This window comes from Anthonomus grandis, chromosome 4 (genome assembly GCF_022605725.1).
Source record: "Anthonomus grandis grandis chromosome 4, icAntGran1.3, whole genome shotgun sequence".
NCBI lineage: Eukaryota > Metazoa > Arthropoda > Insecta > Coleoptera > Curculionidae > Anthonomus > Anthonomus grandis.
Genome location: NC_065549.1, coordinates 12,745,339 through 12,759,059, shown reverse-complemented (window position 1 = coordinate 12,759,059; position 13,721 = coordinate 12,745,339). Strand labels below are relative to the sequence as shown.

Here is a 13,721-nt window from a genome sequence, read left to right as displayed (position 1 = left end):
TGTTCAAAAAAATGTAATTTTAATTTCTCCAGTTACATAAAATAGGCTCATACAATTTCTTATTTTCTTTTTTTCTCAATTTTCTCTCTTAATACAAAAAATTTCAATTTATTTATTTTTTGCAATTTTTTACATAAAACATACCTACATTTTGGCATTTCAGATAGGATTAAAATTTAAAAATGTAATTTCTTTATGAAAATTGTTTAAAATTTCGATAGTATTTTTATTGTTTTATATTTTAAAATAATGAATATTACCATACTTAATAATTATATAAAAAATATTATATTTTACTAATTTTAAAAAAAGTAACAACTTATATTGTTTAATTTTAACTTTCGCTTTATGATTCAAATATTTTGAATACATCCTAAATTATTTGTCATTTTTGCGTTCGTTTATTGCTTATTAAAACCGCAAAAAAATCTGATTTAATTTCTTATATATAGGATTACAGAAAAAATTAAAATTTAAGTTCTGTGATCCCTTATTGGGGATAATTTAATTTTTTTTTTGACTTTAACCAATATCTGAATTTTTTTTGTTGCTTTATAAACAACAAATTAATTTATTAATAAGAATACGTTAATATTTAACTTAATATTTTTTTATTTTCTTCGCGTATTTTAAATACAATTTTTATATCATTTGTAAACAATTTTAGAAAAAAATATATATTTCTTGAATTAATTTGACGATGTTTTTATATTCTTATTACTAATTAAAAATGGACCAATATATTTTTTTCAATTATAAAATACTTACCGATAATCAAAAATTTCTACCAAGGCCTAACAAATGAATTATTTTTATGATAAATTAACAAAATTTAAAATTATTCGATTGATTTAAAAATAAAAATATCATAAATTACTTGCATCTGGAGGTTGAATTAAATTTACTTGTATTAATTATAAAAAAAGCTTAAATATTTTGACAACTAAACCAAATAAATACTCACCTGTATATGTATGTGAAAAACATAATTCTATTAACGTACATCCCAATATACCTTTCATGTCGTCAACAAGTAAATCGCAAACAAGTTTAACCACTCCAAAGCGGTTACAAATTAATTTGCACCGTTTCCATACGAATAAAGTCTAAAAAGAAAATTTGATCTGACAGGGCAGCTTAAAACTTTCGGTTTTACCGGTTTTGAAAGCTTGCGGAAGTTCACAACATGCGATTTATGCACCCAAGTGGATTAAAACCGTATTAAACATAAAAAAAGTTGCTTTTAATCCCTTTACTGGGTTTAATAATAAATTTAAGTAAATAAATATAAATCAGGTTTAAACATAATAAGGAATTATGTAGGTACTTACTTATGCTAAGGTAGAACTGCGTACCAATCTCATAAGGGTCCCAAGTGAGTCCTCTATATCTGGTTTTTTCCTTTGGCGTACCATAATCAGGTACTTCCTTATGAAGTCCCGGTATGTTCGGATCTCCAGTTTTGACAAAATTACTGACGAAATTTAATAAGGCTTCTGATACTCCCATGTCTTGTCTGGAGTAGTTTTGGGGAAAGTAAGGAAATCCTCCCACTAGAGGTTGGCCGAGAATATAGGTGAGGTCCTCGCCTCTAATACTACCAAGGCGCTAAAAAAAAGAGATTATTAAATAATTTTAATTTGAAATAAGGCAAATATGTCTTAAAAAGAAACAGATTTATATGAAAGGAAAAACATTGAAAGCTGAATTGAATTATTAGAAAAGAAGAAGAGAAGAACTCCTTGAAATCTACCAACAGCTAATAAAAATAAGCATTACCACTAAGTAATTTAAAGAGGTCCAGAACTATAAGAATTTTAATTTTAATATAAGTGGAATTACTGCGCTATATAGACTCCTGTAATCAGGTATGTGATAATAGTCTTATTTGAAGAGGACGATGCCAATCTGGACAGTAAAGTAAAATTAAATAATAGTAACTAAACTAATAATGAGAAAAATTACTGGAGGAAAATCGAGAAAAGATATAAAACATCATAAGGAGGAAAAAGAGATGAACTACTAGAGATTTAGCTAAAAATATTTTAAAAGTACGCATGGAGATGTGTATGTTAAATTTTTATCTAGTTAAATTGAGGATTTACTAATTGGCAAGGGAAAAGAGTTAGCAGAAAAAAAAAAGTTTTTCTAAAGCTTCTCCAGCTTTTACTCTCAAGTGTACATCAGCCCGTAATAGACTTATTCATCAGTTTAACCCACAATAAACGAATTCCATTAAGATGCCCCTTAATTACCATGTGCTCCATTCAATGCCCTACAATTTTCCTCAATTTGTCCCTTATGAACGTTAGGGCATCTCTGGCGATTTTTTCGCTTTTTGGTTTTCGCATTTGTCACTCAACTGTCGCATTTCTGTCAAGTGAAACCTCTTTCTCATTGCCCGAATTCAAGTAGAAAATTAATTATTGAAACGAGGTTATGAAAGAAATTATTTCAATTATTTATTTTATTTAGTTGGCAGAGTCGTACTTATAAGTATGTTAAAAATATTTGAAATAGACAGTCCTAAGTGCACAGAATGTCCCATTTTGGGTACTTTTGCGGGGTATCTCCGTTATTTTTAACATTAATGGGATGCGGTTTTCCGACAGAATGCTTTTTCGTAAAAATTAGATGCAACTAACAAAATTTTCATAGCATTTATTTAGCATTTTGGTACACGCCTCATATCTCTATTATCCTTTAACTTATTAGAAAAGTATAATAATATTCTTATAGATTTTTTTTCGTACAATATAGTGGTATAAATAATTTTTATTAAATATGTATTATTTATAATTTATAAGCCAAATTTATGTTTTTTTTAAATAGAACACTCTGTATATTTATAGACTATAAAGTATGTCTTTTTTTTACCATTTCAAAAATATATAATAGTATACACTTTTGTCATAAAATCGAAAATAAATGACAATGTTCTAAAAATAAATGCATAATTTGATAGTAGACCATAGCTATTTTTTATGAGGAAAAACAAAAATAAATTTAATATCAAATAAAGGTGTATCTTATCGGTTTTTTGGTTTTTTCTCCAGAATCAGTTAATTTTCCTTCTTTTGGTATTTTTAATTAATTCATACTAATTAAATTCTTCGAATAATGGCAGCATATGTAAATTATGATACACTAGTATATTTTATACAGAGTATTGAAAATTTTGAAGAATTATATTCCCGAAGCTAAGTGAGCTATTATGACTACGAAAATCTATAATATTATTATAAGTTTGTGCTTGTTAGATAAACAGAAAAAATGGGTACCTTTGGAGTTGAAGTGTCATGATTTAGTCTGGCAGACAAATAGAGGTCTTACGGCATGTAGATCCTAAACTAGAGGTCTTGCTGTTAACCTTTAGCAAAATGGTGCACCATGTCAACTCTAGGCTCTTAAGGGCGTTTCTTTATAATAACTTTTGTAAAGGATGGATAGATACAATCGGACCAGTTAGATGGCCTTTACGACCTGCAGATCACTCAATTCTAGAATATTTTTATATGCCTATATAAAAAATCTAGTATTTAAAACAATATTACGATGGCAGAACTTCGAGAGGCAATTTATTTAGCTTTGCAAAATCTGCGTAAAACACCAATGATTATTTTTATTGCTATTTAAAGAATTACAAAGATTTGTTGTTGCTGTTGTTTTTTATTTTTTTTATAAAGTTATTTTTTGTATTTGTTATATTGTTACTTTATGCTAGAAAACTCTTGTTAGAAACTTACTGTTATAAAATAAAACTCCTAAATAATTAAAAAGTGCTTTTATGAAAGATACCTATTTGCTAGGTATACAGGGTGTCATTGAAATGGTGTAAAAAAATTCGGGGGGTGATAGTACTCCTAAAAATTTAAAAAAAAGTTCCTATAACTATAGGGCGGAAAATGCATATTAAGGGAGTTAGGGGCACTGAAAGGGTAAATTTAAAAAACGGTTTTTTAAAATTGTAGGCTTAAAAAACGAGATAAAATTTCGAAAAAAAATCCTCTGCTATAAATTTTGACCCAAAATCAAATGGTGATACTGAAAAATAATTTGGAAAATCGGAAAGGGTAGTTTTTGCAAGGGTAGGGTGTTTATTCGTGAATAACTTTTTTTAGGTTATTTTTTTCGCAACGTGGGTTCATTTTTTAAAAACTACATACTTTTTCCTACAAAAAAGGTACTCTTGTTGCACATCGCCCAGAACGATGGTTTTCGAGAAAATTGAAGGCAAAAAGTTTGCTCTGATGGGTTGCTAACTGGTTAAACAACATAAACCTATGAAAGTTATGGGGTTTCAAAAGTAAACACGTAGTTAATTAATAATTAATTGAAAAATCTAAATTTTATGATTTTTAAAACATCTTATTGCTTTAAAAAATGAAATAAACCAATTACCAAAATTCCTTATTAAAATAATGCATTTCTTAATTCATTCATAGTAAATGTTCAAAGTGACCACCATTCATTTCAATGCAGACATCTGCTCTTCTTCTCCATGATCTGCGTACCCTGTGGAATATCCCTGGGGTTGTACGAATTTGATTGGAACTGTCGATAATGCGTTGACGTAGTTGCTCTTCAGTATTAATCGGCACTGAGTAAACCAAAGTTTTCAAGTGGCCCCAGAAGTAGAAATCTAATGGATTAAGATCTGGTGATCTTGCTGGCCAAGCTTGTGGACCACCACGTCCTATCCAACGCCTCTCAAAAACTTGGTTTAAATGATTCCTCACCGCTAGCGGAAAATGAGCTGGTGCACCATCATGCATAAAATACGTGATCTGCCTCTGTGCTATGGGAACTTCCTCCAAAAGTGCTGGTAGATCATGTATTAGAAAATTAAGGTAACTTTGACCATTTAGCCTAAAATGTTTATTATTATAAATAACAAGCGACTTTTCAAAAGGTGTCAAATTAACCTCGGGGGTAGAAAAAATGGTCCAATAAGTCTATCGCCAAGAATTCCCGCCCAAACATTAACTGAGAATCGAATTTGGTGTCGACTTTCCACAACAGCCTGAGGGTTCTCATCGGACCAGTGATGTGTATTATGGTAATTGAAAATTCCATTTCTCGTAAACCCAGCTTCATCCGTGCATAAAATATTTGCCAAAAAAAGGGGTTCTTGTACCTGTTTTCTTAATAACCAACGACAGAAGATGACTCGAGCGGGATAGTCTGCCGAAGCAAGAGCTTGTACCCTTTGGATGGATACGGAGAATAGGGGATTGGGTCCGCGTATTGAATATTTGGTACTCGCGGTGTAAACTAGGCTAATGAATCAAATAAGTATGCATTTAATAAGGAATTTTGGTAATTGGTTTATTTCGTTTTTTTAAAGCAATACGATGTTTTAAAAATCGTGAAATTTTGATTTTTCAATTAATTATTTAATAACTACTTGTTTACTTTTGAAACCCCATAACTTTCATAAGTTTATGTTGTTTAACCAGTTAGCAGCCCATCAGAGCAAACTTTTTGCCTTCAATTTTCTCGAAAACCATCGTTCTGGGCGATGTGCAACAAGAGTACCTTTTTTGTAGGAAAAAGTATGTAGTTTTTAAAAAATGAACCCACGTTGCGAAGAAAATAACCTAAAAAAAGTTATTCACGAATTAACTCCCTACCCTTGCAAAAACTACCCTTTCCGATTTTCCAAATTATTTTTCAGTATCACCATTTGATTTTGGGTCAAAATTTATGGCAGAGGATTTTTTTTCGAAATTTTATCTCATTTTTTAAGCCTACAATTTCAAAAAACCGTTTTTTAAATTTACCCTTTCAGTGCCCCTAACTCCCTTAATATGCATTTTCCACCCTATAGTTATAGGAACTTTTTTAAAAATTTTTAGGAGTACTATCACCCCCCGAATTTTTTTACACCATTTCAATGACACCCTGTATATTGCTATTCCTGGCCTATTATAAAATTATTCATTTAATTTTAAAATATCACTTTTTGACTGATATTTAAAACGGTAAAAAAATTCAATTTTTTTATTCTAGAAATCTACAGGGTCTTTCATTCATAAAAAAATATAAGTTTGGTTTATAACATAAAAGTAGTATTTAGCAAAAAATATCTGCATTCGTGTATTTTACTGGAAAAACCTATAAGAATATAATTTTAAATTTTCGATAAATTAAAGGATACCGAAGATATGAGGAAGACCCCAAAATGCAACATTTTAAAAATGCCCTGAATCTTAAAAACCAAGAGAGGTATAAAAATTTTATTGACGGCATCTTTCGTTTTACGAAAAAACAGTCTTCTATCGTAAATACCGCATCCCGTTAACGTTAAAAATAACAGAGATACCCCGCAAAAGTTTCTAAATTGAGGCACCCTGTACGTAAGTGATATGGAAATAGACAAGTGTAAGAAACCCTGTACGGAAAATACATTTAAAAAGTTTCGAAATTAGTCATTTTACATGACATCGCTAAGTCAACCTTTATTAAGTGTAACGAACAAGCTGACGGACACATCCAAGAACTATAGTTGAATATCATCACTACGAAGGGAAAAAACTATGTTTTGGGTCTTTAAGTTTTTCAAGCAGAAATGTTTAAATAATGAAAAATAAAATATTAACAATAAAGTTTGTTTATTTCAGCAGGTATTTTTCATTTAGCATCACAATGAACTTCCGTCCATTCGGAGCCGACTTTATATCACTAAAATAATTTTTAAAATGAATACAAGTTTTTCTGTTGAATTTATGGATATGTTTAATATACAAAAATGGACTTAAATTTACGAAAATGAAATAATGTAAGACTGATTTATTCTTTTATAATAAATATTTTAAAGAATCGAAGTAGATTCAAAAGAGTTCAAATTCTGTGCCTAAGCTAAATTCTTTTTTCGTAGCAATTTTTACGTTAGCAAGTAAATAAAGTCTCTTAATTCCTAAAGCTTAAATTAAATTGATTAATAAATTCTTATCTAATATATTTCAGCATTCATCATTTGTAATAAGGGCAGAATCAGACAAATTGCACTAGTATTAATGGAGTTACTAGAGAGCTGAATTATTGGAAGTTGCCAGAACGATCAAAACGAGATAGAACAATGTAATAAAGTTCCACGGAAAATTATGTTTAATGAAAATATAAAATCTTTAACTTGGACAGTTGATTACGAAAAAACTCTGACATGTTGCCTAAAAATTTCATTGGTACATTCATAATTACCCGGATATGACACATTTTGAGAGCCAATTCCGATGGCATGTATTTTAAATTAAAGTCATCCAAAATTAAATTGCTGGTATTTCTGGTATTTTACTCAGATTCCATCATAACTCAGTAAGATCTAGTGTAGTCAGTTTTATTTAACAAAATATATAAAAACAAATCATGCCCCATGAGTTTCTTGGTCTTTTATCTGTTTTCTAGTCTTTGAACCAAAAAATTAATAACAGATTTTGAAGATTACAAACACTATGGTATTTATCTATAACATTGCAACAATACTCTGATCGTTCTACATCAAATGAGATCTTTGGTAAGTCCTATTATACTATTGGCTAAAATGGTTGCTGATAAGAGAGCATTCTTGAACCAAATTTTAGGTAAAAAAATTTCAAAACTAACTAGTTGGAAAAAGCTGAGAATTTTTAATATTTCACTCAGATCCGATCAGCATCTGTTTTGTTGTGATCAACGAAGTCAGAACTTGACACTGGTATAATTAGTTCTATTTCATAAAAAAAAATTCTTAGTGGATAAAAGCCCAAGACAACAAACCGTTGGTTTCAGATAGAATAGTCATACTAGAGTTACTTTATTAAATTCGCAGATACTCTTATAAGACAATTTTAATACATGGAGCGAGATACATGAATGCAGATACATGGAAGAGAAGATGGAGTATCGGAAACTAAAATTGCACATATTATTTTTTTAAAGCCTTTTATCGAAGATAAATTTAAGAAAAGCGAATATCTCCAAAGTGATCCAGACGAGGCAGTCTATAGCCCTATTTAAAAAAGTTGTTAAAAGCTTGTAAGATCATTTTTTTATAGTCTCTTTTTTGAGAAAAGCTATTTTCCTAAAGAAATTTAAACTGTCAAAATAATTCCAATCGATTAATAGGATGATATCTTCAAAATTGAGAAATATAGACCAATAGTTTTATTTATACTTTTCTCTAAAATATTTTAAAAGGCGTTTTATAAAAGATTGCTGAATATTCTTGACACATTTAAACTCTGTAGCTGCATATAATATATCTCTCTAACATGGAGTTGATCACTCCACCATTGAGGCCATAATCTCATTTCGTCCAAAAGTTCTTGAAAGTCTTGATGGTGAGTTGAAGGTGGTCAAAACTTTTTATTTATTAGCTTTGAAAAGGCATTTTACATTATTAATTTGACGTTGTTGCTTGACAATCTTGAACGATTAGGCATAAGGGGAGCAGCAGCTAACTGGTTAAAGTTCTACATTAGAGATGGACAGTATGTAAATATGTGTGTTTCTAGTGATTAGGTGTAAAAACCGAAGTGTTCCAAGGCACTGTACTAAAAAATTTATATCTAGTTTTATAAATGACCTTCCTCTTCACACCAAATCAAATTATTTAAGTCTTTTCACTGATGAAACCTCAAATATAGTAAATGCTGAATATTTGAAGGAGTTGAGTAAAAGTGCACAACAGTGTATAATTTATATACTTTATTAGATAGACACCTATAAGAGTAAACCGGGACAAAAGATCAAAACAAATATCCCATTAAAGAAAAGGAAGTAGTTACTTTTCTTGCACTTTGCTTTTACTCACAGATGACCAGTCTGTGATCTAAAAATTATGATGCCTTGCGACTCAAAGATTGCATTGATGTAAACTTCCTAAAAATATACTTCTATTAATATACTCTAGGCTATCCTTTGGTTTGCTTGCATGGGTAGTTAAACTCACATTACAAGACTTCTAAATTATTCAAAAAAAATCCTGTCTTCATCCTATAAACTACCATTTAATATTTTGGATTAAAGTTATTCTAATAGTAATAAACATGTATGCAGTGTGTGAAATTAAAAACTTCCTGTTCACCATACTTGCAGTTCAAAATACGGAAAATTGGAATGACATTTTATTTGTGAGGGGATCAGTTGAATGGCCTCCAAGATCACCGGATTTAACACTCTTAGACTTCTTTTTAAAGACATCTTAAATCCATTATTTATAAAATACAACCTACTGATATTGCTGGTCTTAAACAACGAATTTTACCAGAATGCCAGTAAATTCTCGAAAAGTTTTATGAAATGTTAGGGAGGAGTTCAAAAGCAGACTTTATATTTATGAAAAATTGTAAGAGAGTGTTTTAATAGTCTAACCTACTCTCCTAATCATTTGTACTACAAAGAGTCCCAATACAATAGGTTTTATGTAAACACTAACCTGAAAACTAAAATATTATTTTTTGCAGCAAATTTAAATGTTTCTGCAACTTGAAATACGATTATTTACAAACTTCTAAGCTAACAAGAAGCAATATAGTGATCAGTGAAAAGAGAATTAAATCTTTTTTTTTAATCATGTTCCATTTGACGCATATTCTCATTTAAGATTCTAAGGGTGACATCTACCTCTTTTAGAGGGTTGACAAAAAAAGTATAAATATACTTATTTATAGTGCACAAATAAAATTGACGTTTTTTTCCAATCTTTCATATTTTTATTTGCAAGAATAGTATTAAGAGTGGGAAGTTTTTAAATTGACAACTGATATATTTCAATGTTCATGTTGCATTTTTAAGAACTAAAATCAATTCCTGCGGTGTGGTCATATAAGCAAATGTATAAACCTTAATCAATATATCTCATCTGCACGTCTCAAGTCCAACAGAATCCCGAAACTCACGACATCTGAATGAATGCACAATGTATTATGTATCTAATAAATAATGAGCCCGCGCCGTTAGGAGGCCAGTATATGGCTCGACTTTTAAATTGAAATAAAGAGTACAAATTAAATACTGTATTAATAGGTATTTTTAGTAGTCATGGTGTTTAGTGTGTACGCAGTAATAAATCAGTTAACTGTTTTTGTGCGTTCATAACTCACACCTAAACGAACACTAAAATGCTACAATACTATATTCTCATAATATTCCTGTATTATAATTAAATTAAAAAACAACTAACTCACCTGTGGATAATCACTATCCTTCGTCTGATACCCAAAATGAAAAAAATAAGTCTTGGCACCACGTCGGGCATGCAAATAAGCGACCCTAACACTCGGCGCAACCGTATGTCCATCACTTAAAGCCTCCATGGTAGAGTCCCTTATGTTTATCGGATGTGGAATCGGCTTATCCCAGTCCGTATACTCGTTCCTTACCGCACTAAAGATTTCATTTAAATGATACACGTAAGTGTTTCTAATGTAAGTCCGCAATATCCGGTTACGTTGATCCTCTTCGAATCCATACTGGATATCGTTGGCGTTAAAGTCGGCGTAACTTTCAGTGGTGGTAATGCCCAGCATTACCTCACAAGTGATGAAAGTGTCACTAGCATGTTCCATGGCAAAACTGGGATCGGTTGATTCTGAGTCCAGAGGTAGAGATGGTGCGATTCGAGGCATGAATCTGACATTTTCTAAGGCTACGTCCAGGAGTGCTTGCAGAGGTCTATAATGAAATTAATTTTGTCTCAAAATACATTTTTAAAGAAGTCATTTTATAAGCATGTTTTTACGTACTAATAAAAACACTTACACGGCTGACTAGTTTTGTGAACCAAACTAACTCATTCAATATAAAAATTAACATGGTTATTTAAAAGATAAATCTACACTTACGGCTTTGTATGATTTTATTGAAACAGTAAACTTTAATACTTTTAAAGGGGTTAAATAGTATTTTAAATTTTTATAGACTTATCTAGATAGAACATATAATCACAGATATAACTAGCTAACGCAAGCTTTGCGTTAGCTAGTTATATTTGTGATATAATTGTCTAAACGGAGAGTTGCTAATAAAAAAAATTAATAAATACGATGTCAGGGAAAATGCACCTAAATAGTGGTCTTCAAATCTGAGCAACAGCATACAGTTGCTAAGTATAATAAAAATAGATTATAAGGTCAGACATCTTTATCATCAAATACAATGAGCATACTACATGGTTGTATTCTGAGGCCACTACTTTTTATAATTCTTATAAATTGTTCTATAGTAAATAGGATAAGCCATAGAGCATTTAATTTTGCTGATGACACAAATTTAATTATGGACACCAATAATATTGATGATCTAAAGGAAGAAAGTAAAAATTATTCGCAAAGTGTGACATAATGGTTTATAGGAAAAATCATGTGCTAAACTCAGAAAAAAACAATGTTTTGATCTTCAGAATAATAGATGTAATTGCAGTCAGTAGGATAGATGTCTGAAAATTTCAAAACTGGGACGGACATACCATTTGCAGAGAATTCTGAGTTTTTAGGGTTATATCCCTATGAATTTTCAAACTTGTTTCTTCATATAACACAATTATTAAGAAAATTTAATTTTATAAGTTATAACATTAGGGTAACTAGTAAGTATAAGAATGAACACACAGTAAAAAGGATGTATTTTGCAAATTTTTAAGCTGCTTTCAAGTACGGTATTACATTTTGGGACAGTAACAGCATGACTAAAAATGTATTTGAATTGTAAAAGCGTATAATTCGAGTGATTAAAAGAATTAAATATATAAAATCCTGTGGTCCTATCTTTAGGAAACTAAAAATAATGACAATATATGCATTAAGCATGATTGAATATATCGGCTTCTTATTACCTCAACAAAAAACCAACTTCATTTATTGTGCATAAAGTTATTCCATAAATTATCTTCGAACGTTAAAAAAATTATAACTATTAAGTCTTTTAAAATGGATGTCAAAAAGATACTAATTTATTATAAAGTAATAAAGTTTAAATATTACTAAAGTCTTATTGATGGTTGTAAATTTAAGAACTTTTATTTTTGTTATTTGTCTTACCTATGTAATAAATTTATGTATTTTTATTGTTATGTAGAAGAAGATGTTCCTACGAAATTGATAGGATAATTACTATAGCAAGATATGAAAAAATCAAAATATCAAGTTTGCATAAAGTCATTTAAAAAAAATCAGTTGTGCTCTTAAATTTGTCGAAAAATGTATATAATTTAATTATAATTTTTATAGACACTTAATAAAATATAACATTTTTCCCAATTCTTTTGGATCAATTATACAGCTGTTGTCCAAATATTCTACTCAGCTTAAATTTTTCTACTCATTTTATTAATTTGGGAATTATTATTATTTTATCATGACTTATTTAAACCTTCCTAATTCCTAAAATATATTTTATAACCGCAATTTCATTTATTAATAAGTACTTAAGTATTAAATAAATCTTCATAAATAAATTATTCTTAGTGCTTTTACTAATAATATTTATATAAAACATTTTATTTAGGTATTTAAGTTAAGAAGCTTTTAAGCTTTAACCTCACTCCGAAAGTCGGGTGGTGTTTCGTTTCTTTAAGAGCAAAGAGAAAAGTTTTAGGGAGCATATAAATCCCAAGTTAATTACTGAATACAAATAGGAAAAATTAAATAACAAACGACTTTTAATTAAATAATAAAAGAATTATTACTTTTACCCAAAGCCCATTTTTGTTAGAATTTTAATTAGAACCAATTTTTTTATTGATAGTATTTTATTATTTAAAATCTTACTAATAGCTATAAGTTGTTAATTAAAAATAATAAAGGACCACATTGAAACTTTTAAATTAAAGAAATAAACAACTCACCACTTTAAACCCTCTTTTAATTCTTACAGTAAAACATTTAAATATTCATGTAAATTTATATGCAAAGTAATTTCTTTCGCGAGCTATTTCCACTTGAAGTCTCTTTCAAAACGATTTCCTTTGCAAATGAACGTTTTAATTAAAACTAACATCTCCTTTATTAAAAAGGTTCGGTCCCGTTTTTTTACTTTAACTTTGTATTTACCGACATGTACGTGTTTCTTTTATTTATCGTCACTATCGTTGATGCGTCCGTAGTGCAGCATTTGACTTTTTAATTAAAGATATGTAACAGTTTTAAGCTTAAAATCCTGTATTCTTTTTTAGGAATTTATTTACAAGTATACGTAGGCATTAATTTAATCTCGTATATATATGCAGCAATTACTTAAAAAAATAACATAATAAATAGGCTAAGCTTTCAAAGAAAAAAAAGTTCCTCCTGAAATTATGTAAATTTATCCCAAAATGCCATGTGTAGAAAAAAAATTATAAATGGTATTATTTACAATTTTTAATTTAAATTATAAATTTAATTTGGCCATTAAGGATCATTTGAAAATTGCTAAAGTTTATAATATTATATAGATACAAATTAGTTATTTCAGATTATGTTAACCTAAGATCAGAATATAGATGCGCGGATAGTAGGTTTTGTTTTATTTTTTCTGTTCTCTTTGTTTTATTCACATGATATTTTTAAAAAACATTAAGGTCTCGAGTAATTTTTATATTCATTTAAATAACAAATTTAATAACGTCGCTGTCCTTACAAGAACTAATATCCCAGCGAATGCATTCATAAGACACGAATACGCGGTCTTATTTAACCCCGTAAGCGCCATAGAAATCGCATAATCCGTCAGCGGCAAGTAATTTCCAGGGATCCCGAGGT

General features: G+C 29.4%; 1 protein-coding gene across 1 annotated transcript in view; it reads right to left on the bottom strand.

The window, feature by feature from the left end:
• The window catches only part of LOC126735075 (neuroligin-1-like), a 545,354-nt gene that overhangs the window by 75,189 nt on the left and 456,444 nt on the right, over window positions 1-13,721 (bottom strand). The window contains exons 10-11 of the mRNA XM_050438970.1: window positions 10,170-10,656; window positions 1,332-1,608 (exon numbers count right to left, since the gene is read on the bottom strand). Coding sequence (XP_050294927.1) covers window positions 1,332-1,608; window positions 10,170-10,656 — 764 coding nt within the window. The remainder of the gene's footprint in view (window positions 1-1,331; window positions 1,609-10,169; window positions 10,657-13,721) is intronic.